Source organism: Mauremys reevesii, linkage group 3 (assembly GCF_016161935.1).
Source record: "Mauremys reevesii isolate NIE-2019 linkage group 3, ASM1616193v1, whole genome shotgun sequence".
Lineage (NCBI taxonomy): Eukaryota > Metazoa > Chordata > Testudines > Geoemydidae > Mauremys > Mauremys reevesii.
The window spans coordinates 169190452-169218048 of record NC_052625.1 but is presented as its reverse complement, the minus strand read 5'-3'; the positions used below and the strand labels follow the sequence as shown (position 1 = coordinate 169218048).

Genomic DNA, 27597 nt, shown 5'->3' with positions numbered 1-27597 from the left:
CATAGCTGTACTGAAGGATGACTTATAGAAAAGTTCACACCAGGAGAGTTAGTCACACTGGTGAGCCACTGATCTACTATTGATATTGTTCCTGATACCGTGATATGTTCGGTGGCATAGTTTCTTATGGTATGTGGCTGTAGAGGTGTTGGATGGAATGATGTTTCATTTCCACAAGATCAGAAATGAGAATGGTGGAAAGATGGAGGGGAGTGCTGGTAGCAGTAAGATAAGAGGAGTAGTGGGAGTGCTGGATCCTGGAGGTGAGAGAGAGATGCACATGAGCAGAGTGCTCAGCAGACAATCCTGCTGTTAATTGACCAATGCTTGAGATGATGGATTGTGGGTAGCAGGTATGGTTTATCTGTCTTGGGTAGGAATGTGTCTGTGTAGATCTGTTTTTGTGTGTGTAGGTAGTTTTTTTTGTAATTTTTTGTTTTCTTTTGGTAATCATTGGTTTGATCAGAGGTAGTAGAGAGAGTTGTGGAGTCAGAGGTGTAGAATGAGGCTTGTTGTTTCAAGCTGTTCACATTCATGTTGTCTCATGATGTCATTGTTCAGCCTGTTTGATTCAGGTGTGTTTATTGTGTCAGAGGCTGTCATGATGTTGTTGTATGATGTGTTCTTGACGGCGGGGGGCCTGGGGCAAGTTTTGTTGCTTTCCCACAAAGTTCGTGTCGAAACGGTCTCTAGTCGTCCTAGTCTAGTCTGAAAGTTATACTGAGGATTCGATCTGGAATTTCTGTGTAGGATGATTGGTAGTTGGTATAGCTGGAGTCTGGAGGATTCGTAGGGTAGGGGAGTTGATCTATTTCGGAGTAGTGATCAAGTCGGTGGAAGGGATCTGAGGGAAAGAGGTAGATAGATGTAATCTAGATGTGGAAAGGAGAGTGATAGAGAAGATGATAGGATAGGATAGGGATAGGAGAGAAGGGAGGAGCTAAGGATAAGAGAAAGATTATGGTTGCTATTGTTGCTGTTGGTTGTGGTGTGTTGTGTTAGTTTTTTTTTTGTTGTTTTGTGTTTGTTTTTTTGTGTTTTTTGTTTTTTTTTGTTTTTTTTGTTTTTTTTTTTTTTTTTTGTTTTTGTTGTTTTTTTTTTTTTTTTTTTTGGTCAGTGAGTTTTTGTTTTAGTTGTCTTTTTTTTAGTGTTTCAGTGTTTGTAGTATTTGTTGTGTGGTAGGTGTGTGTGTTTTAGATTGTGTGTGTGTTTGTTGGGTAGTAGCATTTTCTTGTATTTTGTATTGGCACATGCTTTTTGTGTAGTCTGTTTGGTATGTAGTCTGTAATGGGTAGAATTTCATGTTGGTTATTTATCATTATTGAAAGTCAGATGGAATGGAGGGAAACACTAATTTATTCAAAAGGACCTGTCTTTGTTCTGTGATTTTGAATGGTAGTTGTATACTATTGTAGGTTTGGTCTGTGTGATAGAAAACTGATGTGATTACTGTTTTGTACTCTGTTAATAAAACTGAGTTTGAATATTTTCATGTATAAAGAAATGTAAATTGTGTGGCACCAGAACAATTTCAGTGAAAGAAAAAGATGATGTGGTGGTGAGAATATAAGCCTTCAAGATACAAAGACACAAAACCACACACATATGGCTTACAGTGTCAGGAGAATCTGAGTGCCTACTATTTTAGTAGTTCTTTGTCTTAATGTCCTCTTAAATTCCCTTCCTTTAGGGCGATCTATACTTGTCCTCAGACTGAAAAGTGATCTCTGTCAATGCATATAGAGCCTGATCCAAATCCCATTAAATACATGCAATATCTCCTACTGACTTTAGTGGGCTGTGGATCAGGCCAGTGGCTCCTGTTTCATGCTCACCAATAAAATAGGAACAATAAAACTGAAAATGGAAGTATTGATGCTTAATCACTGATTTGATTCCAAACTCAATGAAGCAGCCTCGAATTTGAAATAGTGAATTAAAATAGGAATAAAAAGAAGCACCTGTCACTCCTCGGAATATTTTAGAGGGCATGGATTTTCCAGATGAATAATTTAACCTCAAAATGAAACTACTGGGATCCAGCTAACAATGTGCACTTTGGAATACTAATGTTACTCTTGAATAAGAGAGGTGGTGCAGTATATAGCTTTTGTGAGCTGACATAGACATAGGCATTTTAACCTGGGAAAGGATAGCAATATATACAACTTCTTTTTCTAAAGGGGGGGAATTGAAACCAACCAACCAAAAATAAATAAATTGTACATTCCTCCCCCAACCAAAAGAGCCAGGTTGTAAAATGTTATTAAGTTTGACTAATTTTTCAATATTCAAAATGTTTTAGGGCCTGCCTATGATCTGACATTCTGTGAAGTTAGGAATACATCACTGGTACTTCTATGGAAAGCACCTGTGTACAGTGGTAACAGTCCCATTACCGGGTATTTTGTGGACTATAAAGAAGTAGATTCAGAAGAGTGGACCACCGCTAATGAAAAACAAATTTCACACTGTTACTTAAAGGTAACACTTCATTTAGTAAAAGGTTGTTGTAGTTATTGTTGTTTCAATGAAAAAGTGACCAAGCAAGAAAACTTGGAGGTGAAAACCTGGCCCCATTGAAGCTAATAGGAGTTTTACCATTGACTTCAATGGGGCAGGATATCACCATTGGATTTCTGCTAACAAATTCTTATTACTCAATTATATAAATTTATGTATTTAACACAAACTTCACTCTATGTCCTTTTCAAGGTCAATGACTTACACGAGGGCAAAACCTATGTTTTCAAAGTCCGTGCAGTGAATAAAGCTGGTATAGGCAAATCATCTGATATTTCTGAGCCAGTGCTTATCGAGGCAAGACCAGGTATGAACTAAATTATGTTATCTCTCATACACAACATGTAGATATAATTTAGAAAATGGTGTAAACATTACTGTAGCAGAAATAAGCATTCCAGGAATTCAGGATAGAATAGTGGAGGTACTGAAAAACTTGTCAGTTTGATCTGAGATAACCATATCTGCTGATATAGTTATCAAAGTACTGGAAGTGTGTCCTTGTACTTTCTTTTACTTACTGAGGGAAATACCTGGATTACTACAAATTCTGAGATTAGCTAACTGTAAATGTTATTTAGTTATTTAAAGCAACTGGAAAGTTTTTAAGCACTGCCTTATCTGTTAAATCTAATTATGAACAAGACATTTACAACAACCACTATTAGTACTAACTACTGTGGTAGGTGTTGAAAGGACATGTATTATATACAAGTGTATTAAAAAAACCATTATGTTACCATGTTTCTAAATAATTAATAAGGCCGCATTTTGCCACCCTTATTCACACTGAGTAGTACTCCACAACTAGTCTCGCTGATTTCAGTGAGTCTGCTCATACAGTAAAGTATTGCCTAATTTGGGTGTAAGAGGCATAACCTGGCTCGCTGATTAACACTGCAAGAATTTTTAGATAGTTTAGTTTATGTTACAATTTATGTTACTAGTTTATTTTTAAAGTTTACAGTCAGTTTTATTTCATAGCTTACTATCACTAGGCACCCACTATTTTTAGACTTCTGTTTTTTTGTACATTATAAGAAACCCCATTCTAGTATGTTAAGCAAATCACTTCAATGCATGCTTAAATTTAGGAATGTGCTGAAGTCCGTCTCTATTCAGCAATGCATTTAAGCAAATGGTTGACACATTGCTGAAGAAGAATGGAATTAAAGTATGTGCTTAAGTGCTTTGCTGAGCTGGGGTCTTGAAGAATAAATGCTGTTTCTTGACTGCTGTGTTTATGAATTGATTCTTAATTTTCAGGAACCAAGGAAATTACCGCAGATGTGGATGAAGAAGGTAATATTTACCTAGCTTTTGATTGCCCAGAAGTTACAGAGGCATCAGATTTTACTTGGTGTAAATCCTATGAAGAGATTACTGATCTTGATAAATTTAATGTTGAAACTACTGGAGAGCAGTAAGTTTTGCAACCCTGTATAAAGGCACAAGAAGTTTGTTTTTGTAAAACTTTGCCCACTTGTGACACAGCCACTAACTGTATATATATATATTTTTAATGATTTCTTTAGTTCTAAGTTGTACTTCAAAAATCCTGATAAAATGGATTTGGGAACCTATTCTGTAGCTGTTAGTGACACAGATGGCATCTCATCCAGCTTTAAAATGGATGACAAAGGTAAGAGCACTATTATTTAAGCACTGCCTCTCTTTATCTATAGGGCTATATTAAGAAAACAAAATGTACAAGCAAAATAGGTAATTTCATAAGAAGTTACTTACTGTTCATGACACTAAAGCACCTATTCTATTTTGTGCAGAAGAACAAAATAAATATGCATGAACAGGCTTTCTGGGAGTGGCTGTCTATTTTCCTGGTTAACATACAAGGGAAATTTCAGCATTGTTGTACTTAAGGAAATAGTTAATTTTAAAAAAGATAAAGGATGTACACAATTAGTATTAATTTTCAAATTTACTGTAATGCTAGGATGCAATAAAATCTGCAAAAAAACCCCCAAAACAAAACAAAAAAACATTACCAACAAAAAATCTAGTAGTTTCAATTGCACTAGCAATTCAGTTAAACTTTGGAAAATCCAATTAGCTGTGTGCACTATTTTGTGAATGTATGTCCCTAATTCTACAGTTAACATGCTCTGAAAATCAGGCCTATAGTATGTTTCTTTTAATAATCAACCGTGTAACAGCTAATTAACCTAAGCTCAAAATCCTATACACTATCCAAAGTGACTTAAATAGTTTGAAAAATACAGATACAACCTCTGGAGTTAAATGTATAGAACTAGGTTATAAGTCTAAGATGCAGAGTTGTGATGGGAAAGAAGGAGGAAGAACTATATTAGTTGAACAGCAGCATCTTGAGATATTGGGCCAAATTCTCCTCTCAGTTACCTTGATGTAAATCTGGAGTAGCTATGCTCTACTTCACTGGGGTTGCCATTATTTAGTGTGCCCATCACCATCCAAGGGAAGCTGGGAGGGTGAGGGTATTGGAGCGGTTCGTTTGTTATGTTTTAGCAAAGGTCACACCCATGCTCCCTCCAGTGATCTCCTCTTGGCAGTTGTTGCTGTACTTAGAGGCTGGTGATCTGGCCTCACCCTTCCCAGTCACCCTTTTATGCCATTAGCATAAAGATGCCATCAGCAGCTTCAGACAGTTCTGGCTGTTGTCCTCCCAAATACACTTTGTATTTTACAGCTGCCTCTTGTGTGGGTGCATCTATATATGACCCAGCATAATTTGGCTCCTAGTCTTCTTCCTATTTTAAGGCAGGCTCTGCTATTCAGGGAACTTTCCTACTCAATTATATTTTTTTATTCAAAAGCTACATTCTTCTCTTTCTTCAGATATTATCTCCCTACTTTCTAATCACTGATCCATAATGCATCTTGAGCCCTAACCCAAACCTCACATTTTACAGCTTTCAATTATTGTCACATAATGTATACACTTTCTTTTAAGTCTAAGTGGGCTGACCCAAAGCCCACAGAATTCAACTGGAAACTTGATTTACACTCAAAATAAATTAAAGGTGTGTGGGATCAAGTATTAGAGGTGGGACATTCAATGGAACTTATGCCCCCATGACGTGAGCTAAGTCACTTAGCTCATGTGTACACTGCAATCAGAGGTGCAAGTGTCGCTCAGGTAGATGTACTCACATCTGCATTAATCTAGCTAGCATTGAAGCCAGGATGGCACAGGTTAGAAACACAAGTACACGCCTAGGTGGACAGAGTATGCTTGCACAGCATTTTGTGAAATACACTGAAAGATGATCTCATTACAATTTCAGAAGATATGAAAAAATCTAGCATGGGATTTTCAAAAGTGCTTAAATGACTGAAGCCCATTGAATGTAACTGAATGTCAGCAGGACTTGTGCTCCTAAATCAGTTAGACATTGAAAATCCCACTCTTGGATTTTTTTTCTTTTCCTATGAAACTGCAATGAGATCACTTTGCGGTCTGTTTATTCCATGAGAAACACACTTGAACCCTTTGAAGAGAGCTTTCATACCATACATTAACTTTCCCTTCTCTGTCCTCCCAATCCTTGATTATAGCGGGGCAGTAGCATCACTATAGTGAAGACTGAGACCCGTTTACTCTAACAGCTGATTTTTCTAAGTATTCTGCAATCCACATCCTTACTCAATGTTTCGAAAATTGTTGTGCCTGTACTCGACCACTTCATGTACTCTGCACAAACTACCCCAGAGATGCCAGATTCTACTACCCCTTGACCCTTGTCCTAGCTAGTCTCTCTGGAACATCACTAGCACTTACTTTTGCCCTGTAGTACACTGTTAAGTATGCCACTAGACTGCTACAGATTGCCATGGCAAGAATAGACTGTTGTGCCCCTCTATTTGTATAACTGATCTAACACAGCACAGAAATGAGGGGTCCATGATCCTATTGGGTGTAGATGCACTTCTTCTCCTATCACAGTGTGAACTGTGGCAACCTGCTGTAAGTAAGCTTAGACCAATCAATAAAGCTGTCCCTAAAACCATGAAGGACAGCTGGAATCCACACAGACGAGTGAGAGAGTGAGAGCGCACAATTCTGTAGGTCACAGCCCATTGCAGGGGCAGGACTGGTGTGTACCTTAACTCCGTATTTCCTGGTATTCACAGGCTTAGGTCTAGGTGCACTTGATGCTCTAAAGGCATTGATGGTCAACCTTCACTCTGAGTTAATGAAGTTGTGGGGCACCGAACAGCCATTATTAAACTGTCTAGCCTTAGACAACCCCAATTGTCCATACTACTCAAGATGTGGCCTTATAAAGGAAAATTTAATTTATCACTGTTATTATTAGTTTTAAGTTAACACATATCACTTATCCATCCGTGCATCTAATTTATTTTTAGTGGGCCCATCACCATAGCATATGGGTGCCACCCTAACACATTCCTAGTTTTCTTTGCTGAAAGCCATGCACTGTGACACAACCCTGGTGGTATTTCTCCCACTAAACTTAAATCCTTTCTTCCTCTGCCATGACTAACAATGATCATTTTACTTTTTGTCTGCTCTTCCCATATGTATCACCTTACTTATTCCACCATTGAAAATAATCACTTAGCTGTCCAGCCATTTCCCAAAACTAGATCAAATCCTTCTGCAACTTTGTTAAATCCTCCACTGTGTCCTAAAATCCTTGATTGTTTCCTCTTGTCTTTGTATTATCTGTAAATTTTGAAACGATGCACTTAGTTTCATCCTCCAAGTCCCTACCAGTAATAAATATGTTAAGTAGGATTAGTCCCAGGTCCCAGCTAAGTGGAACCTAGCCTGGTACACAATCTTCATAAGGATTTACTGCTAATTGAACCTTTCCTACCAACCAGCTCTCAATCTAGCTGTTTTAGCAAAGAAACCTTTTGGAAATGATTCTTCAGTGAGCCGGGTCAGCAGATAAAGAGGGTGTTAGATGCAGGTTAGATGCACATTTCCTATATATCTTTAGTGTAAATCCCATAGAAAATCTAAAATGAGTTTTAGCTCCATGCTTACATTCTCATACATTTTAAATATGAAAATTTACTAAATCCATGGACCAGAATATTAAGTTTTTCCTGTCGTCTTAAATTTAGCTTTTGAGACCTGAATTTTCAGAGGCTTTTGGAGTATTTTTCCCACAAGCCATAAGCAGATTATTTATGCATCGATACTGATTTGTACACTGTTTTAACAGTTGCATTTTGACTCTGTCAGAATAAATTAATACATGAAACTTTTTCATAATTTCAGAGCTTGAACGTCTGATGACACTAAGCCATGATATAAAGAACCCAAGTAAGTAGAACTTCTGAATTTAATAGACAGTTCATGAAATAATATAATTACACACTGATGGCTGTGCTCCCCAAGGAGTCCTCTTAAGACAATGACAGTCTTGTTTTTCACAGCAAAATTTGCTTGCTTCTCTTTTGATTAATTTAAAACAAATATTAGCTCTTATCTGAGATCAATCTCCATCACTCAAGAGTCTTTTGATGTTTGTCCATGTTTAATACTGGGGGGGGGGTGTCTATTATGCAAAATCCTCAAACACTGCATTAAGGATGTAGTGGAGATTGTGCTCTGACTTCTAGAAAGAAGCTTTACTGTACCCTTCTGATGCATTTTAGAGTTTTGCTTTTTATTCTTCTCTTCTTGCTCACAAGGGTTCATGCATTATTGACTTTTGCTTGCTTTTATTCTTGTAGCAATTCCTCTGAAATCAGAATTAGCTTATGAGATGTTTGATAAAGGAGAGGTTCGTTTCTGGGTTCAAGCTGAGAGTTTGTCACCAAATGCCAGCTTCAGATTTGTTGTTAATGATAAAGAAGTTGTAAACAGTGATGTAAGTACATGTGGAAGGCTATAGTTGCTTTTATGTCACTTTTGCATGTGAATTTCTTAAATCTGCAATATCTACAATATTATTAATGTTGATATGTTGGTAGTGCCTGGAAGGAATGCCATTGTGCTAAGTACTATATACATATCTCATAAAGTGACAGGCCCTGCCCACAAAGAGCTTATAAGTTAAGTATATTATGAGATATGGAAGCTAGGGATAAATGGAGAAACAAATGATGGGGAGAACAAGGTAACACTGAGGTAACCATACTTGGTATAATAAGCACCAGTCATGGTACGCCTACTGCTCAGCCATTGCCAAATATTTTGTAGGCCTCACAGCACAAGTGAGATTTAAGAAGGGATTTGAAGGAGGACAATGTGGTAACTGTGCAGGTTTTTATGGGGAGCTCTTCTCATGTGTTGGGATTTTTATTATTTATGCAGAGTATTATCACAACACTAACTTAACCATAAATTCCTCTATTAAATCCAAAGCTGAATGTTATTTACAATTGCTCTAAACATGCCTAAAACTCTAGATAATAAACAATTTACTACATCAGACCAGTAACAGGACATTTATAAGCATTTAATCAAGATACTGAAAAACAGGCTAAACCCCAGGGTGCTTAGACCCATACTGGTTGGCTCCATCTTGGTTAGGCAGGTGTTAGCAAAGAACCCTTTCAGAGTTTACTTTTTTATACCCTTTAACAAACAAGTGATGTCATTGCCAATTGTCAGACCTTAGCTAAGCACAGATTAAGCAATATTTTATAATACATGAAACAAACTCATATAACAGATTATTTATTGCACCTGGGACCCAGTTTACCCTCTTTTATTTCTATTACTTCAGCCCAAACCTTAAATAAGATAACAGTGGTATTTTGAAGGGTCACTATATATTTAACACCACAACTCTTCTTTCTTATGATCTCATTCTTTTTGGTCACGTCCTTCGGGCCTATGCTAATATCCTAACTCAATTTAAAACCACAGTTCACCCACATCTAATGTGGGCCTAAATTCCTACACCAGGCATAAGAGGCAGCGTGGGAGAATGCTGCAAAGTGCTTGAGGGAAAACTGGACCAGTGGGTAATGAAGGCTGGCATTGTTGGCGGAGCTGAGGCTTTCTTCATCTTTTTATTTTCTATAATCAAGGTAAATTGGAAAGAATGTGTCTTTAAAAATAAACATGAGGCAAGATGAATGACTATACAACAGTGATGGGAAAATGTCAAAGGTCTGGAGTTTGGATTTGTATAAACATCCAAACTGTACAGTAGAAGCTTATCCTAACCATTTGAGATGGAAATATCTGCCTAGGTGTTTTAAGGCCTAATAGAACTACCACTGAAGTCAGTGGTAAAATTCTCATTGATTTTTTGAGGGAGTTTGATTGGACCCTTGGGCACTTTAAAGCTCCCATCACCTTAGTATAGTTAGAACAGCCTTTCCCTGAGCTGTCCCCATTTTCCCATTTCTGCTGTTGGTCCTGTCCAAAAATACCATAAGAACAGTTTTTTTCCTGTGTTATTTTGGCATTGCCAGTTTCAGTCAGAACCTGGAAGTGGAAAGCACAACGTAGCTGAACTTTTCAAACCTTAAAGGCCCATTTTGAATTAGGTTCTATAAATGGATACAGATTTGGGGGATGGGGGCAGGGGGAAGAAGGGGTCTCTTTGTTTCATCTGTTTGCCATAGTATGTAATATATCTACCACTTGCCTCTAACTGTGGATTGCCTACATGTGAACATGTCAGTGTGCTACAGTATTTTGACTGTCGCATAAGCACAACTTTCCAGCTGAGGTGCTTCTGTTAGCAGCAAATTGTATGTTTCTGCTTGTATAGATAGGTACAGACATTGGGCCCAGTCATGGAGTTCTTATTCACATGGGTTCTCTCAATGGCTTCAGCAAGATGTCGCATGTATTTTAAATTTGGAGGCTAGATTGGGAGTGGCCCCTGCATGGCTGCCTGGTCACAGAAGGGTAATGCAGGAGCTTCCCCTACCTTTGCACTGCTGCACTAAGACCATTCACTGCAGTGGACCTTGTAAAGGGATCAGGGAAGCATAAGGATAAGGCAGAGCCATGCTCTTCCACCCCCAACCCCCCTGCACCATCAGGTCACGGTGCAGGGCTAACACACTGGGGGGAGCACATTGCTCACCCTCTGTACATAAAGAGCAGCATTCGGAGAGTCTGTGCCTGTCTGCCACACAACCCCTCCAGTAAACTTTCTGGGGCGGGGTGACTTCACTCTGCTCCCTGAGCATGGCTATGACTTCAAAGCGATTAATCTGTTCCTTAGGTTGTAGAAAACATTTTTGATCAGAGAAGCTTGTCTGCATTTTTTGCAAACCCTGGAGAGCAAAGAGCATTCCCCTGGATTACATATTGACAGGATTAAGAGGGAATATGTCTCTGTTAGAATCATAAATTTCTTTCCCCCTTATAGTTTTTCTTGAGAAGTAATAAACTTTAACATTGAAAACATGAATAAAAGATGACTAGCATCTATTGAAGTTTCAATATTCTGGATTTGGAACTGTTTACAGAACTGATTCATCTATTTTTAGTGTGCATCTGTTTTGAAAGCGTTGACATCATAGATAGCCTCTTGCAGTCGAGCTGTATTATTTCACCATTTTAATTAGTAATCCACAGGTGACATTTACTTGTGGAGATTGATGATATTTTTGTGGAAAGTCACATAAAAGCCTTGTATTTATGGTACCCATAAAATCATTGAACTTCATCTTGCTGCATAATGGCAATAGCTAGAAGCCTAATTATTTTCCAAAACCTGCCTAGAGACTGGACTGCAGTCAGTGAACATGTTCAATAGACCATTGTGCTGGTGAGACTGTAGTTTGATTCTTGTCGTTAACGACAATGAAATAACTTTCTTCTGGGCCCTAATTGGGAAAACTTCCTTTGGTCCCACTTCTGAAAGATGTTTGAAATATAGTAATGTGAAAATGGAATTAACTGGCACTGTTCAGCCTGTTTAGTCATTTTAATCTTCCTCCCTGTGCCCAAAAGTAAGAAATATAACAAATTCAAGAAGCAAGAAAAAGGACAAGATTGAGCCTTTGTATTTTCCCCCTTCTAATTTCCTTTCTACTGCTGGAAACACCAATTTAGTTTTCTCTCTTGGGTCTGTTTCTGTACCATTGAAGTCAATGGGCATTTAGTTGCACTGCTTGATACTTAATTTAATGCATAACATGTAGCTTCTTTTCATTTCCCACACAAACCCCTCTCTTTAATCATCATGGCCACCAACCCTTTTGTACCATCTTTTCCGACACACTTTGATTACATATGCCAATGTCCTGTTTAATGTGGTGATTTAGCCAATTCTCCTTAACCCTGTGATATTACTTTACTATGTATGTTCAAAGAAAGATGTAAACATCCAGATGTTATGACCATCGCTTCATTGTAATTATGTGCAAACAATGTACATATTCTCTTTTCTGTATTTCATTTCATTAATAAATACTGTAGTTATACTGGTTCTTTCTTTACTTCTCTCTTCATTATTTTTTCTTTTCCTTACATACATTTGATAGTTGTTTCCTTGATATTTTAAATTAAACTTTCAAATTTCAGTACCAATAATCTATTTTTCAAAATGGCCTCGTCCTTAACAAGTAAAGGCCCAATCCTGCTAACGCTTCTTGACACAAGCTGTTGTTATTGATACTAGTAGGCACGTTGACTTCAGTGGAACTCTTCACATAAGTAAGGGCCTTATATGGGAAACTAAATCTGAACCCATCTTTCTTTTCTATTTCTGTTAGCAACTCTTACATCCTTTCTGTTCCTCAGGATTCTGTAATTTGTAAATCTTGCTCTCTTTCTCACTCCACATCAGACCCACACTTTTTTTCTCAACAGTATGTTCAAGATCATCTTGACTACTGCAACCTCTTCCCATCATGCCTGTGATCCTTGCACCTTACCTCTTTTTCAATCCATCCAAAACACTGACACAAAATCATCTCTCTCACTTGTTGCTCCAAACTTGTCCAGTTCTCTTTAGGTTCCTTCATATTGTTTGGCACTAGTTGACTCCCCTTTCATTAATGTGCTTTCCATGCCTGTTTGTTTATTTTTTTGCATCTCATTTTATCTGCTATAACTTTTTTTTGTTTCATATCAAATAATGTAGCTTCTTATTTTTCTTCATTTATTGCCTTTATAATGTTCATATTTTCAATTTTCCTCTATTTATTTTTAGATCTTTACTTTCTTTATTGTATGCCATATGTTCTCATTATTGTTTATATTTTTAAGACCTGTTTCTGTGAGCCACTTGATTCCACTGGAAGTTGAGAGCTCAGCACTTTACCACAACATACCATAAATATCTCCCTTGTATAATTTGTACTTTTGCATATGTCAGTAATGATCAGTAAAAATACAGAGTCTAATACTGCTCCCATTCAGTATTAAAAGGCCCTTCCACTTAACCGGACCAGGATCAGTCCCATAATGAGTGTAATGTAATATCTAATCTGTAGTAGGGTACATGTGTACTGCAATCATGGGGCATGATAGTATCTTGAATAGACATGTCTGAGCTTGCTTTAATTTAGCGAGCTCAGGTACTGTAACAGTGAAGCCATGGCCACGTGTGCTTCAAGCCCACCTGGAACCCAGCTGTACATACTTCCATTTGCTTCACTACTCTGGTACCCGAGCTAGATGGATTAAATCTAGCTAGAATTTGTCCACTTGAGCTGCAGTCACACCCTGTGATTGATTGCAGTATAGCCATACCCTTAATCTCACCTGCACAGTTTTCTTTCCAAAATGATGCCGCTTTGTTTCCTTTCTCACATTTTCTTTGCAGCCTATGGAGGAGTTCACTCACTGCCTCCTTGTGGCCAGTTGTAGCATAGCAGCTCTTTCCCCATCTGGTAGCTCCCTGCAGACCAGTGTCTTTTCCTGTAACTGAACCCTCTGGCCAGGTCATGATTTAGTCCATCCCTTCTGGGGTATCAGAAAAATCCTACAAAAAAAAAAGTCCAAGACTTTGTATCAGACCTTTGGCTCTGACTGTGGGCCTTGTGTTCTTCAGGGTCTTTTCTCAGGGCTCTCTGTTATCCTTGTCCCCTTCTTAAGTGCTTCGTGCTAGCTTTCCCGGTGGCTGGTAGGGGAACCCAGGGCTTCCCACTGCATGGAGTTCAAGCCCAGGGACCCCATAACCAACAGCCAAGTTCTGCTGTTTGGATTGGTTATAGTAGATCTATCTACAGTATGAAGATATTTCTTGTAACCTCGACCTTCCAGCTGGCCTCAGTGGAACTCTACTCAGGAATAAAGCTCCATGCTGGCAGATATCTTTGCAGGACTGAAGCCAATAGTAGACTTAGTAGTATCCGCTCTGTGAGCCAACTACTCATTCACGTGAAGCCAGCATGGTCCATTACATTAGGATTTTTAAGTTGAGAAAAAGGACTTTTATGATTATTAAACATTCATATCATAGTAGCAGAGAGGCCCCATTGTGCTGGGTACTGTACAAAAAGAGACAGCCCTTGCCCTAGAAAGCTTCATGGTAAGAGGTGAAGGATAGGCGACGGGGGCATAAAATCAGCAAATGAATATGGTGATGACTGATATGTTAGGGAATTATAAATAACTTGCACTACACATTGTATTGTGTAGCTATACTTACCTACTGTAATGCTTATGTAATTTCAGCACCATAGAATTAAGTGTGACTATTCAAATGGCATTATTGAGATGCTGATGGACCAATTTACAATTGAAAATGAAGGTACTTACACTGTACAAATTGAAGATGGAAATGCCAAGAACCAGTCTTCATTAGTTCTCATTGGAGATGGTAAGTTCTCTGAAACATTTGGCTCAGCCTATGAAAAATAATGCACTTCAATTATTCTTTTGAGTTCTTCAGCAACTAACTTATTGTTTAACACTTTTCTTCCATTAATTTAGCATTCAAGGCTGTATTGGCTGAGGCTGAGCTCCAGAGAAAGGAGTATCTCAGGAAACAAGGTAAGAGAGGAAGGGCTGGTGACTTAGGGATGAATTGTTGCAGCTAACGGAGCACCTCTTGTGAATGATGAGTGTCCTCAACTCCCAGTAGGAGTTGAGAACACTGAGCATCATGCAGGAGATACTGAACACTTTGCACAATGGGGAATCTTATTTCCCAAGAAGTCTGTATTACACACACTATTTCCCAAGAAGTCTGCTATTAAACACAGTTGCACACACTATCCGAAACCATAATTATGCTTTCTTAGGGTCATTTACTGCTCTCAGTTTGTGATAGAACTTCCACTATATGATGTGCACACTAGTAGGTAAAGTTGGGGACCTTACAAGAAGTTATCTTCTGATTTAACTGGTGAGGGATCCTACTGTAGGCTCTGTCTGATCCAGCAAAGCATTTCAGTATGTGCTTAATTTTAAGCATGCAAGTAGTTCCATTGATATCATTGATCAGAAACTGTGTGTGTGTGTGTGTGTGGGGAAATTCACACATGCAAAGTATAGTGTCAAATTCATCCTGTAGTCCCTGTATAGACAAAACTCCAACAAAGAATAGAGGACTGGACCCCAAATATGCACCTATTATTCTCTTTGTATAAAGTTCAATCTAAATTTTTATTACAATTCAAATCAAGAATAATTTTTGCAGTTCAAGGAAAGTGGTATACTAGTTAGATGTCTAATTCAGAATACATAGCTGCTGAATTCTTCTTTTAAAATATTTTCATTCTAGTTATAACTTATAATTATAATTTATCAAGCATATGTTATTTAGAATGTTTTAAAAAAATATTGCTTATTTTATTTGCTCCAAACTTTGCATAAGTACCTTTGCATAAGTACTAATCTCAGGACACCAGCTAGCAGAATCACAAAAATTAGAGATGGCAAAAATTTATTAGTTCATCCTGTTATCTCTCTGCTAATCCACCTATTTTTATTGATCTCTCCAGTACATCTGCATAAATAATGTAATTTTGTATTTTCTGTGTTGGTTTATTTATAGTCTTATGAATGAAGATACAAAATATTCCCTTCAATGCACAAGCTCAGAGGATTTTTTCCTGTGAGGAGCTGAGCACTGTCAACCCTCAGTGACTTCAGTGGGAGTTGTAGGGACTCAACTCCTCATAGGATCAGACATTAAATTTATGTTATTAGGTCCTGGTCTTGCAAACACTTAAACATATGCATAACTTTATTCACATGAGTCATCCCACTGACTTCAAAGCGACTGTGCCTGTCAGGAAAGCTACTCATGGGCATGCCTATTTGCAGGGTTGGAGCAGGTTATGGGGGAACACGAGTAGTTCAGATTTCTCTTTGGCAATATTAGAACATTATTTAAATAATGTTTCATTTAATGTAATTTGGAAAAATGTTTTGTCAGGGATTTTTGCTTTTGACATATAATTGGGTGAGCATTTTGAGACACTTGTTTATTCTCCAATTCCCTCTCCATTAAATATTTCATTTGGACATTTGTTGGTAACCCTGTTCTAGCTCTTTCCTATGCTTAGTTGGCAACTGGGTAATATCAAATGTAATGACTTTATTGGTCTCACTCAGTAAGCTGTAGTGCATTTGGGAATGGTACATCTCCCTTCAGCTGCAAACTAAGATGGGTCCCACAGTTTTTTCCCCTTCTTTACCCCACATCAATAAGACAAACACTCATTGAAAGGTTTCTCCTTTAGGAAATATGTAGTCCATGAACAATTGGGACCAAGGCTCCTGGATCTACTTTCCCCTGCTCACACTGAAGTGAGAAGTGTTCCCTTGTAGATTCCATAACACATGTTTTAAATTCATTTTGTTTCCTAGGTCCTCATTTTCTGGAGTATTTATACTGGGAAGTTACAGAAGATTGTGAGGTTTTACTTGTTTGTAAGGTGAGAAAATATATTTGGAAACATTTCCCAGGCAGTTTTATAAAATCTCACAATAATATGTAGAAGATGCATTTTTAAACATTATTTGTTTTTAATAGTGAGTTTAGCAAACAAACATTTCTTGTATGAATTTAGATGACAAAACAGGACTTTTCATATTTGTAGTCAATGATTTTGAAAAAGTAACATCTTAATTTCAAAGTAATGTATACGGAGTTCTGAGAAAGCTCTTGCTGTCATTAATTGTACTTACATGCTATTCTAGGAGGCTTTACTATTCTAGTTGCTTTACTTTTTATAAGAACTCATAATGAGAGGAATGAATAATTAAAAGGATTTAATTTGGGAAGCATCAAACTCAGGATGTTCACTGCTTTTTGAGCAGTGCAGACACTTTTGTATTAGTTTTAACTACTCATTTTTAATAGGTTTTGGGTTTCTAATTAGAGTTGATTGAATAATTCATCATAAGTAATTTATCTTACACATTTAGTAGCTTTTTTTCCTGTTCACAAATTATCTGTGAACACACATAAGACTTTAGCTTCAGCTCATGCCCAGCATAACTAAGTGGGGAGGCAAAAGTGGCTCTAAACTGCCATTCTGCTTCTCCCAATCCTGGGGCTGAGCTGCCCTCTGGTACAAATTAGAGCAGCCACATGGCTGTCTCTAACATATATTGGCTAGCACAGTACCCTAAGGACCATTCCTCTGGCCAGAGGTAGCTGAAGTGTGCCATGATCCAGTCACACCTTCTCCCACCCAGGTCATGCTCTGAGCTATGTCATCTATATATACTGGGGGAAGCAGGTGCTGTCGAGTGCACTACACTCACTTTCAACCCTTACAATAGGGCAGTCACCAGAAGAATGGAGTTAATTTCTAGGTTCTCATAGAAGAAGGCAAGATGGTTGCCAGGACTGCTTTTCAATCAGTGGTAGATGCAGCTGATACATCTCCAAGGGTGATGGCTTCTGCCTTTATAATATAGTGCAGGGAATCATGCTTTCATGCTTCAGTGTTTCCAGAGAGGTTCAGAACACCACTGAAGACCTACCCCTCGATGAGACTCATCTGTTTAACCAGAAGACAGATGTGTCTTTGCACACCCTGAAGAATTCCAGAGACACCTTCCACTCCCTGGGTATATATACTCCTGCTCCCAACAGAAAAATTCATAGGCAATTATACAAGCCTAGACCAATGACTCAATTCTACCACCAGAGACCTTATGAGCCACCCCAAAAGAGAGATGGGGTTGAAAAGCCCCACATCTTCCACAGCAGATTCTTCATCCCAATCCCAACCCTCAGCTAAGTGTTGTTTTTGATGGGAGATAGAGAGCTGCAAACCACTAAGTTCAACACCTGCTGATCCCCATGCACCCTTTGGGGTTTGTCTAGCACTATTTTTCAACACCTGGAGTGCAATAACAAAGGACAAATGGGTTCTGAATGTCATCCATTCTGGCTATACAATAGAGTTTACATCAGTACCACCTCCAGTCTCCTTTCGCACCCCCTTTTGGGGGCTACTCTCACGAGAAGATTCTTAAACAAGAAGTAGAATCCCTCTTACAGCAAGGAGCAATAGAGCGGATTCCTTTTCAGTACCAAGTGTGGGGTTTTCACTCAACGTACTTCCTAGTACCCAAAAAGAAGAGCAGTTGGAGACCTGTTCTCAATCCTTGCCATCTCAACAGTTGTATTCTCAGACTAAAGTTTCGTATGATCATATTGGCATCTATAATTCCATCCCTGGAGAAAGATGTGGTTTTCAGCTCTCAATATGAAAGGTGCCTACATTCACATGGACATCCATCCTGCTCATGGACAGTTTCTCAGATTCATGGTGTGCACCCACCACTTTCATTACAGAGTACTCCCTTTTGGAATTGCTGCTGCCCCCAGGGTCTTTACCAAGGTGTTCTCTGTAGTAGCAGCCTATATCAGATGCTAGGATTTCACTGTTTTCTCCTGTCTCAATGATTGGCTTCTTGTTGCCAAGACAAGCCAAGAGCCTGTGAGTCAACTTTGACAATGCTGCAGCTTCGCTTCTCTTTAGGGGTCCATGCAAATTCCAAAAAGTCCATCCTCACTCTAACACAGACTTTACACTTCATTGGGATGTCCTTAAATACAATCACAGCAAGGGCTTACCTGCCAATGGACAGGTTTCAGGCAATGAATGATCTCATAGACCAAGTCATAGGCAACTCTTTAGTACTTGTCGAGATTTGTCTCTCTCTCTCCTGGATCATAAGGCTTCATGCACTTAGGTCATGCTTTTTGCCAAGCTCCACCTTGGTTGCCTGCAAGCCTGGCCTCAGACAGTGTACTTACCAAATCTGCAGTCCAGGAGCACCATAGTGAGTATTCCAGCCAAACTAATATCCCTGCTATGGTGGAAAAATCCCCACCAGGTATGTGTGGGCATTTCCTTCCGTGCCTCCTCACCACATAGGATGATCATTACAGATGCCTCCCTGTTGTGTTGAGGAGGCCACATGAACACTGTACAGCACAGAGCACCTGGATATTTCAAGAGTCCAAGATGTACATCAATATTCTGGAATTGCAACCAGTTCAAAGGGCTTGAGAAGCCTTTCATCCATTCATTTAAGGTCACCGTGCCCTCATAATGTCAGACATCACACAATCGGATCACCCTATCGGCAGTCTACCTCTCAGGGAACCTAGTGTACTTTCTCAGCAAACAACACTGTGATGAATAATATTTTTACTTAGTGGGGGACCCCCACCAGAGACCTGTTTGCCTCCCAAAATGAACAGGAAGTGTAGCATATACTGCTCCAGAGGTGATGCTCTACTTCTTCCACAGTCAGTCCACTTGAACGATACCTTCCTTCCATTACCACTCCTACCTTGGGTCTTACAAAAGATTCAGTAGGACAGAATATGAATCATTCTCCTTGCCCCCAACTGACCCAGACAATTTTGGTTTCTGAGCCTCCCATGCATGTTATCTTGGGCACCGATCATTATTCTGACATTTTCCTAACTCCTGATGCAGGGAAACAACAAATTCAAGCATCCCAACCACCATCTGCTTCATTTCAGGGCTTAGTTTTTGGATCGGCTTTGTCCTTAGAATGATCATGCTCTGAAACTGTACAGAACATCTTTTCTAACAGCAGAAAAGATTCCACTAGAAAATGTTACCTAGCCAACTGGAGGCATTTTTCTATCTGGGTGTATCAAATATACCCCCAGAAGCTGCAGATATGCCTCTTATTTTTGTCTATATACTTTCCTTAAAGACAGCAGGTTTGTCCATCAACTCCTTATGAGTCCACTTGGCACAATCAGTGCATGCCATCCACCTTCACAGGGTACCTTGATCTTTGCACACCCACTGAACAGCAGATTCTCGAAAGGCCTAATCAAAACCCTTCTGCCAATAAAAAAGCCAGGTCCTTGATGGTATTTGAATTTTGTTCTTTCGGTACTTGCTAAGCCTCCCGTTGAACATGGAGCTTCTTGCTCCATGTCTCTCCTTTCCATTAAAGTTGCATTCCTGGTAGTGATCACCTCAGCCAGGAGGATTGGTGAGCTTGGAGCCCTGATGGCAGATCCCCCTTTACTATATTCCTGAGGGACAAAGTTTCATTAAGTTCACCTCCAAAGTAGTTTGCTTTTCACCTGCACCAGTAAATTCACTTACCTGTGTTGTTTGCAGAACCTCATGCATATTCAGAAGAAAAGAAACTCGATGTTCAGTCAGCCTTGGCCTTTTACCTGCAGAGAATGAAAACAATCAGAGAGTTTCCTAGACTATCTGTCACCACAGCAGAAAGAGTTTGGGGTTAGACTCTATTTTCTCAAAATGGATCTCGGGCTGTATTTTGCTCTGCTATTGGCTGACTGATTTTTTCCCCCTTCTCTTGGGGTAAGGGCTCATTTCACAAGAGTGCAACATCTATAGCATCACTTCAAAAAGTGTCTTTACTTGATAGCTGCAAAGCAGTTACATGGAGTTTTATCCACACATTTGTGAAACATTGTGCCAGGGTATAGGACTCCTCTGCAATGGAATGGTGGTCCTTCATTTGGCTGTGCCATCCTCATCTTCATACCCTCCTCCTACTTGAGTGCTGCTTGTCATTCACCCATAGTGGAATACACATTGGGACCAGCACTCAAAGAAGAAGAGAAAGTATTTACTTTATAGCAATTAAAAGTTCTTTGAGATTTGTGGTTCCCGTATGTATTCCACTCCTGCCCTCCTTCCCCCCTGCTTCAGATTGTCTTTTCATTCATGATAGAGAAGAAACTGAAGAGGTGGTCAGTCTGTCCTATCCTTTATCTCCTTGGTCAGAGGCACAAAGTGTGCAAGAATGCATGTTCAGACCAAGGATTCTCCGGCGCTGGGTGCATGGAGTGCATGCATACCCACAGTGGAATACAAATATGGACCACACATCTTGAAGAACCTCCAGTTACTATAAAGTAAATAACTTTCTCTCACTAGTAGCTCAGCAACAACCACATCTACACTGGAGTTCACATTTTCCAGTGATTAACAAAAGAATAAAGAAAATGCCAGAAAAATTTACTACATTTCACACATCATTTGTATCCCATTCACTCACTGAGATCATGAATTAGACACTATGTAGCGAATAAACCACTCTTGCAGGCAGCCAAGAAAACTCCCAAACAGTGGGCCAAATGCTCAGCTGGGGTAAGCTGGCTTTGCACCATTGACTTTGAGAGAAATTAATTGCAGTAATCATTGCCCACAACTTGTGCAATTAGTACAAAAAATCAAAACTCACTTTAAGAACCAGGCTTGCAATTGTAGGTCCTGTTTGTTCAGAGGGCACAGGAAAGGGATGTAAAAATACACAATAAAGAGAAGTCACAAGCTTGCTTGCCGTACATTTTATAACCATAGATTTGAAAAATCAGTTTCTCTTTCATTTTATCCTCTAGGCTCTGAACTCAACATTCCTTGAATGCTTAACCGTGTTAGATAAGAGTACATCTGCTGAAACCCAGCATTCTTTTATTAGACCTGCCTTTAATTTTATGACACTGGTGTAACTTTGTTTAGTATGTGAATGCAACCAAGCTGAAACAGTGCAGCTTGCAAAACTCTGAGTGACAAACCTTTTATTGAGAGACCTGTTAAATGTCATAAAACAACATGAAAATTACATTGGCAGTACCTCTAAAGAGTGCTGAACTTCTGCTTTTAGTCACTCTCCTTTTAGCTGCTTCTTTGAAATCACACTTTAAACTCGCCCATCCAGCAGTATTCTAAGTGTCACCTGCTACACAACTATATTTCAAACATCAATCAATGCTGAAACCACAGCTGTAACCTCTTTCTCCATGTTACTAATGAAAGGCCACTGCTTCTTCAAGAAGGTCACTCTAACCCCCTGAGCCTTCCTCACAGCTGCCAATGGATAGTTTTGTAGCCAGAACAACCAGAGCACAAAATGATCCAGCCACTTTCCCTTCTACCCCTAACTGCCCCTTCTCATCCCTGGCTACCCCCCCGCCCCAGCCTGACCATAGCAGGATGATGTCTGGCTGCACATGTTGCCCCTGTGCCAACCTAGCCTGGGGGAATTCTTTTGGCATTGCTCCTGTTCTCTTTAAGACCCCTGCCAAAGCAATGTAAATGGGCCTTTGTGGGGATTAGACTCAGTCGCATAATGTACATAGGCCTGAAAGAATTGTACCGAACTCCGCCTCCTAGACAGAGAGTAGAAGTTAGTGCTCATGTGGAACGGGTGCAGCTCTGGAATGCACTTCAGGATTCTGTAGTGCTCTGTAACCAGAGTCAGGACAGGCCATGGAACTCAGGCCATGGAATCTGTATGCTACAGATGTGTTAGGACCAAGATTTGGCTCAATACAATTTAATTGTAATTGTTCCATACGGTGCTTATCTGATGTACACAATAGATGATAGAAAAATGTATCCTCTTGTATTGTGAATACAGTTAAATGGAGATGTCTTCTGTCAACATATAATAATATATGCATTTTCTGTTGTGCAGGTGGCAAACACTAAGAAGGAGACATTTTTCAAATGGTACAAGGATGGTTCTGGGCTTGAGGTTAAAGAGTTGCCTGATTTACAGAAAGGAGTGTGCCAGCTAACTATTCCAAGGGTATGATATAATCTACCAATTATCAGTGACAATTTCTGCATAACATTTTACCAGGTTGAGTCCTAAGCCAAGTGTCAACTCAGTATTTCTATGGGCCATTTTAAATGAAGGTACATTTGCTACACTCTAGTTCACTGATATAATAGCTAGCGCTAATAAGAGAGTGCCCGTTTTTATTATCCGCTCAACCAATTCCTTCAGGACTCGTGTATGAATACGATGTGGTCCTGATGACTTGTTGCTCCTTAATTTATTAATTTGGTCAAACATCTCATCTCTGACAGTGTCTCGTCTTTACTGCCCAAAATGAATAGGTCTGAGGTAGGAATCTCCCCAGCATCCATTATAGTGAAGACTCATGTGAAAAGATTATGTTCACTTCTCTGTAATGGCCTCATTCTCCTTAATTGCCCCCACTGCTCCCTAGTAGTCCAGCAGACCCAGTGATCCCTTGCAGATTTCCTGCTTTGACTGTAAAAGGTTCCCTGTCACTTTATTTTATCTTTGGTTATTTGCCCTTCAAAGACCCCATTAACTTTTCTAACTTCCATCTTACAATTTATCTGCAATAGTTTATGTGCTTTCTCTTGGCTTCAGTTGTGCAGGGTTAATATTTCCTGAAGGATATCTGTTTGGCTTGAATAACTTCTTTTGCCTTGACATTTAGATACACTGTGTTTTTCCTCCTGTTTTCCTGCTTCTGTTTTTGTTTAGGACTTATGATTCTATTATGTAACCTCCATGCTAAGTCCAAATATTTACATTTCCCCATTTTTGACTTTGACCAACTTCCTAATTTAAAAAAATATAAAAAAAATCTCCCTTTCTAAACCATAGTGTCACTATACTAGATTTTAATATGTAACTTCTCTGGGGATAGTGACACTATGGTACAGTAATTTCTTGAACCAAATATGGGGTGCTACTGGAACTAAATCAGGAATATTGACAGGGCTTTGCAGTGGAGCCTGGAGCTGGAGCACGGAGCAGCTCCGGAGCAGTGGAGTTGCAGGTTTTTGCCTGGAGCTGGAGCAGAGCTGGAGCACAGCTCCAAAGCCCTGAATATTGAGGCCTCTTATGTGCTCTAGAATGAAATGTTCCTGAAAGCAATCGTTTCGTCTGAAGAGAAATTGTCTCTCTAAACTTCGTCCCAATGACATGTCTCATTTGACTAGTTTATACATCAATAGCTGAAGTCACCCATTATTAGTATCTTTTTTAGACTTAATTGACTTTTGGATCTCACTAAACTACTTAGGCCATATGTATTTGTTTATATGGAACATCAGAGAGAAGCAACCTATTGATAGATAATTGAGCTAACTTTGTATTATAGTATAGGATTAGTGATTTAGCACGCATGAATACAATAAATAGAGCTTACTTACCAGACCTAATCTTGAGTTTCTTCTCATTGGTAGTCATTGTTGAAGCAATTCAAAGTAAGATCTTTGATATAGAAAATGGTCTAGTACTTGCTTATATCCCCAGCTCTAATTTCAGTTATACAGCAAATGTGCCATGTTTTATTTCTAGCTGTCTAAAAAGAATCAAGGTGAATATAAGGCAACAGTGTCAGATGACAGAGGTCAGGATGTGACTACTCTTGATATATCAGGAAAAGGTAACGCTCAATTTGTTATAGTGAAGTAATGCATGACTAACAATTCTACAAAAAATGGCAAATCATCTTCCCTTGAAAATGGATAATGCAGGAAACTCTTGTGCTCTAGTTAATTTCAAAGCTCTTGCTATTGCTATTTTTAGAGGACTCAGAAACTATATCAGCTTTGAACCAAATTCCTTCAATCTTGGACTGAGCCAAGCATTCTTCCTCAAGTAGATTTTAACTATTCTTGGAGGAAAATATGCATTAGTAAGGGAGGCAGAATCTGGTCCAAAATACCAGCTTAGATCACAGGTAGCAAAAGAGGGTTTTATGTCATTAAAAATGATTGAGATAGTGGTGGACTGTTCCAATTTAATGTGTCTTCCCAAACATTGCTCAGTAAAATGGTGTCAGAGTTAGTTAAAATATGTGGGTAATATAGAATGATTTATTGCCAACATAAACAATTTCTTTTTCGCCCCTAATGTGGTGATTTTTCCATACCACTTTACATATAGCAAGGCTACATTCTGAACAATTTTTACTATTTGTTGGTATGTTTCTTTTTTTCTTCTCCTCAGTGTTTGATGATATAATCCTGGCAATGAGCAGGGTCATTGGTAAGTAAATTCTGTCTCTGACTTTCATGTAATATTTTGATATTAAAATCGTGAGAGCCTGAGGCAAGCGGGAAATTTCTGGGAATCACAATGCATATCCTATTATGGGCACATTATTAAGTTTCTAAATAGGGATTTGATTTTGCTAATTTCCATTATTAAAGGGGAACAAAGAATTATTCCACCTGGCTTGTATTGTTTAGTTACTATAAATGTCTTAGGGCTATAATTTATAGTTTTCTTCATATTAACCTCAGGTAAACAAATGACCATTTATACAATATAGAGAGGGTCTGATTCTGATCCCACTGACACTGATGCACCTTAGGAGTCACTCCAAAGTGCCAATAGAGCAGCGTCTGTGTAAAATAGGTGTGAAATCAGTATCAGATCAATATTATTTAATCATCATTATACAAATAGTTTATTACTTTTAAAATAATCATACTGGTAATAAACTTAATAAACAGCAACAAAAGAATGATACTGGACCAGACCCATAGCAGGTGTAAATTAGCATAGCTCCACTGAAATCAACAAACTATGCCAGTCTACACCAAGATAATAACTATTTCCTAATTATAATTGTAGTTTTTGTAGGTGAACCCATGTGTTGAGAGGGCAAATATTATGAAAGCCCGATTTGTCTTTTTGCACCACAATACACTGTGTTCTTTAATAGGAATATGTTTTATTTTATGCAGGTAAATCTGCTTCTCCACTGAAGGTCCACTGCACTCCAGAAGGAATAAGACTTCAATGTTTCCTGAAGTACTATGCAGATGAAATGAAAGCTAACTGGTATCAGAAGTAAGTGAGAGTGGCTGGCCAGACACTGAATTCAGTGGGAGATTTAAATAGATGTTAAGGTCTGCAGGATTTATTTTTATTTATTATCTTTTTTTATGACATTCAGATAGCACCTCCCATACAATTGATCATCCCAATGCTTCTGTAAGACAAGGAAGTATTATCATTCCCATTTTACAGAGGGGGAACGAAGGTACAGAGCTATCAAGTGGCTTGCCCAAAGTCATAAAGGAAGTCTGTAGCAGAGCCAGGAAAGTTCCAGTCAATTGTGCCATCCACAGGAAAGGAGAGTTTGCAGGATAATGTTTTTAAACATAGTAATTCCTTGATATCCACCAGAGAGAGTGTAGGAAATGAAGTAGTTTGAATTGGACAGAAATGGCCTGAGTCAGCAACACGTTACCCCAGTTTTATGCTCATGTAAAGCCATTGATTTCCACGAAGAAACACAGACATACAATGGGAGTAACAGTACTGAATTGGGTTCAAGGAGCACAAGGAGAGCATCCGTGAAGACTATTCATAAGGTGAGCTTAGTATCAAATAAGTTTCACCCTTTGAACAAATGTGTTGTTAATATGACTTAAAAAGCAGAAAAACTATTTGCCTATTCACCTTGGCTCATGAGTGGCTGGAGATTTAAGGCAGCTTACACCAAACCCTTATCCAGTGTATATGGGCAGAATTCTATATAACAGAACACTGGTAAAGTGGAGGCATCAACAGACTTATGTATACACAGTTACTAAAAATGTGCCCAATTGCATAATATGCTTTATGCACAATTTTGTCTTTTAAAATAAAAAAGTAGCTATAGCTAAGACAGAAAGGAAATTACAATCCTGCTATAAACAGAATGATTATAAACCAGAATTATTTAGAGTTAAATCAAAGACTAAAAAAACCGGAGTTTCTATTTTAAATTAAATTCCAGCTACCCATTCTTAAAAGGAAGGTAGACAATCTTTGTTTTTCATCAGCCCAGCACATAGCATAGCATGCAGATTTCCAGTCAGCACTGAATCATCCACCACAATGCATAGAAATCCTAAAGCCAGCATGCAATCATCCACTCATTGCTCAGTGGGGAGCATAACATAATTTCTAGGCAGATATCTATCTGGTCTAGTGAGCCAAAACTAGTTCTCTTCCGAAAAGGTAAGAGCGCTGAAAAAATTCCTTTTCTCATCAAGGTAGCTCTTTGTAGGTATGAGGCCAAATCAATCTTGTTTGGACACATTATTTATTCAATCAAAGAGAAATTCAATCCTGACTTTATCAATTTAAAAATTAATCCAGGGCAAATATGATTGAGAAGAAGGAAGTAAGTACAGACCATGTTAAATTAAGTTTGGCTAACGGGAGACAAGAGAAAGTTTAGGAAATAGTCTGGAGCAATATAATTACATCAGTATTTTTAAAGAACTCCTTATTGATTTATTGTAATTGGGAAGTTTGCTTAAAAGGAATGGCACAATATGGCCTCTGATATGTAGTTTAGTTTCCTAGTATATACTTCTCTGCCTTTCTGTGTTGGTTGGTAGTATAACTATCTGGTTGCAATAGGAAAATATAACTGAATGTTTTTGCAAGACATATATGAAGTTCAGCTATTTTTGAAATACTTTGTTCGCACAATTTTTTTTACTTTGCTATTTTTTGAGTGGAAAATATTTACTTTTTAAAAAATGCGCTGATAACTGAAAAAAGTCTTTGTCCTTTCCCCCAAGCCCTTCAGGCTTTGGGATGATAGCATGGAGAGATTCAGCCCCAAAAAAGAGGATTTTTTTCTGAGGAGGTTAAAATGAAAGTCATATTGCAACCTTAACTATAGCAAAGAAAAAATAGACTCTCACAGGCTCAGTGCCACCAGTGATTGCTTTTGATGATACACAAGACTGCACATCCAGGAACCTCTCTGAACATATACTCATCTGAGCTTCAGACGCCTCTAGAAACAGATAAATAGAAATAAATAGAAATCTGACTCCATGACAGAGTTTTATCTTTGATCACCCGGAGTCCCATCCCATCTCTGATGGCAGTGTACCAAAGCATAGGTTGGATTCCCTAAGCACCCTATCCAGTCTTTGCTTTAGAAA

The 27597-nt window shown here is 38.7% G+C and overlaps 1 protein-coding gene across 7 annotated transcripts in view; it reads left to right on the top strand.

The window, feature by feature from the left end:
* The window catches only part of MYOM2 (myomesin 2), a 139278-nt gene that overhangs the window by 93155 nt on the left and 18526 nt on the right, over positions 1–27597 (top strand). For all 7 annotated transcript variants that reach the window (XM_039531537.1, XM_039531536.1, XM_039531541.1 and 4 more), the window contains 13 exons: positions 2306–2484; positions 2716–2830; positions 3790–3946; positions 4059–4165; positions 7775–7819; positions 8233–8369; positions 14099–14243; positions 14357–14416; positions 16241–16308; positions 22343–22456; positions 23993–24080; positions 24647–24685; positions 25390–25495. In XM_039531537.1, coding sequence (XP_039387471.1) covers positions 2306–2484; positions 2716–2830; positions 3790–3946; positions 4059–4165; positions 7775–7819; positions 8233–8369; positions 14099–14243; positions 14357–14416; positions 16241–16308; positions 22343–22456; positions 23993–24080; positions 24647–24685; positions 25390–25495 — 1360 coding nt within the window. The remainder of the gene's footprint in view (positions 1–2305; positions 2485–2715; positions 2831–3789; positions 3947–4058; positions 4166–7774; positions 7820–8232; positions 8370–14098; positions 14244–14356; positions 14417–16240; positions 16309–22342; positions 22457–23992; positions 24081–24646; positions 24686–25389; positions 25496–27597) is intronic.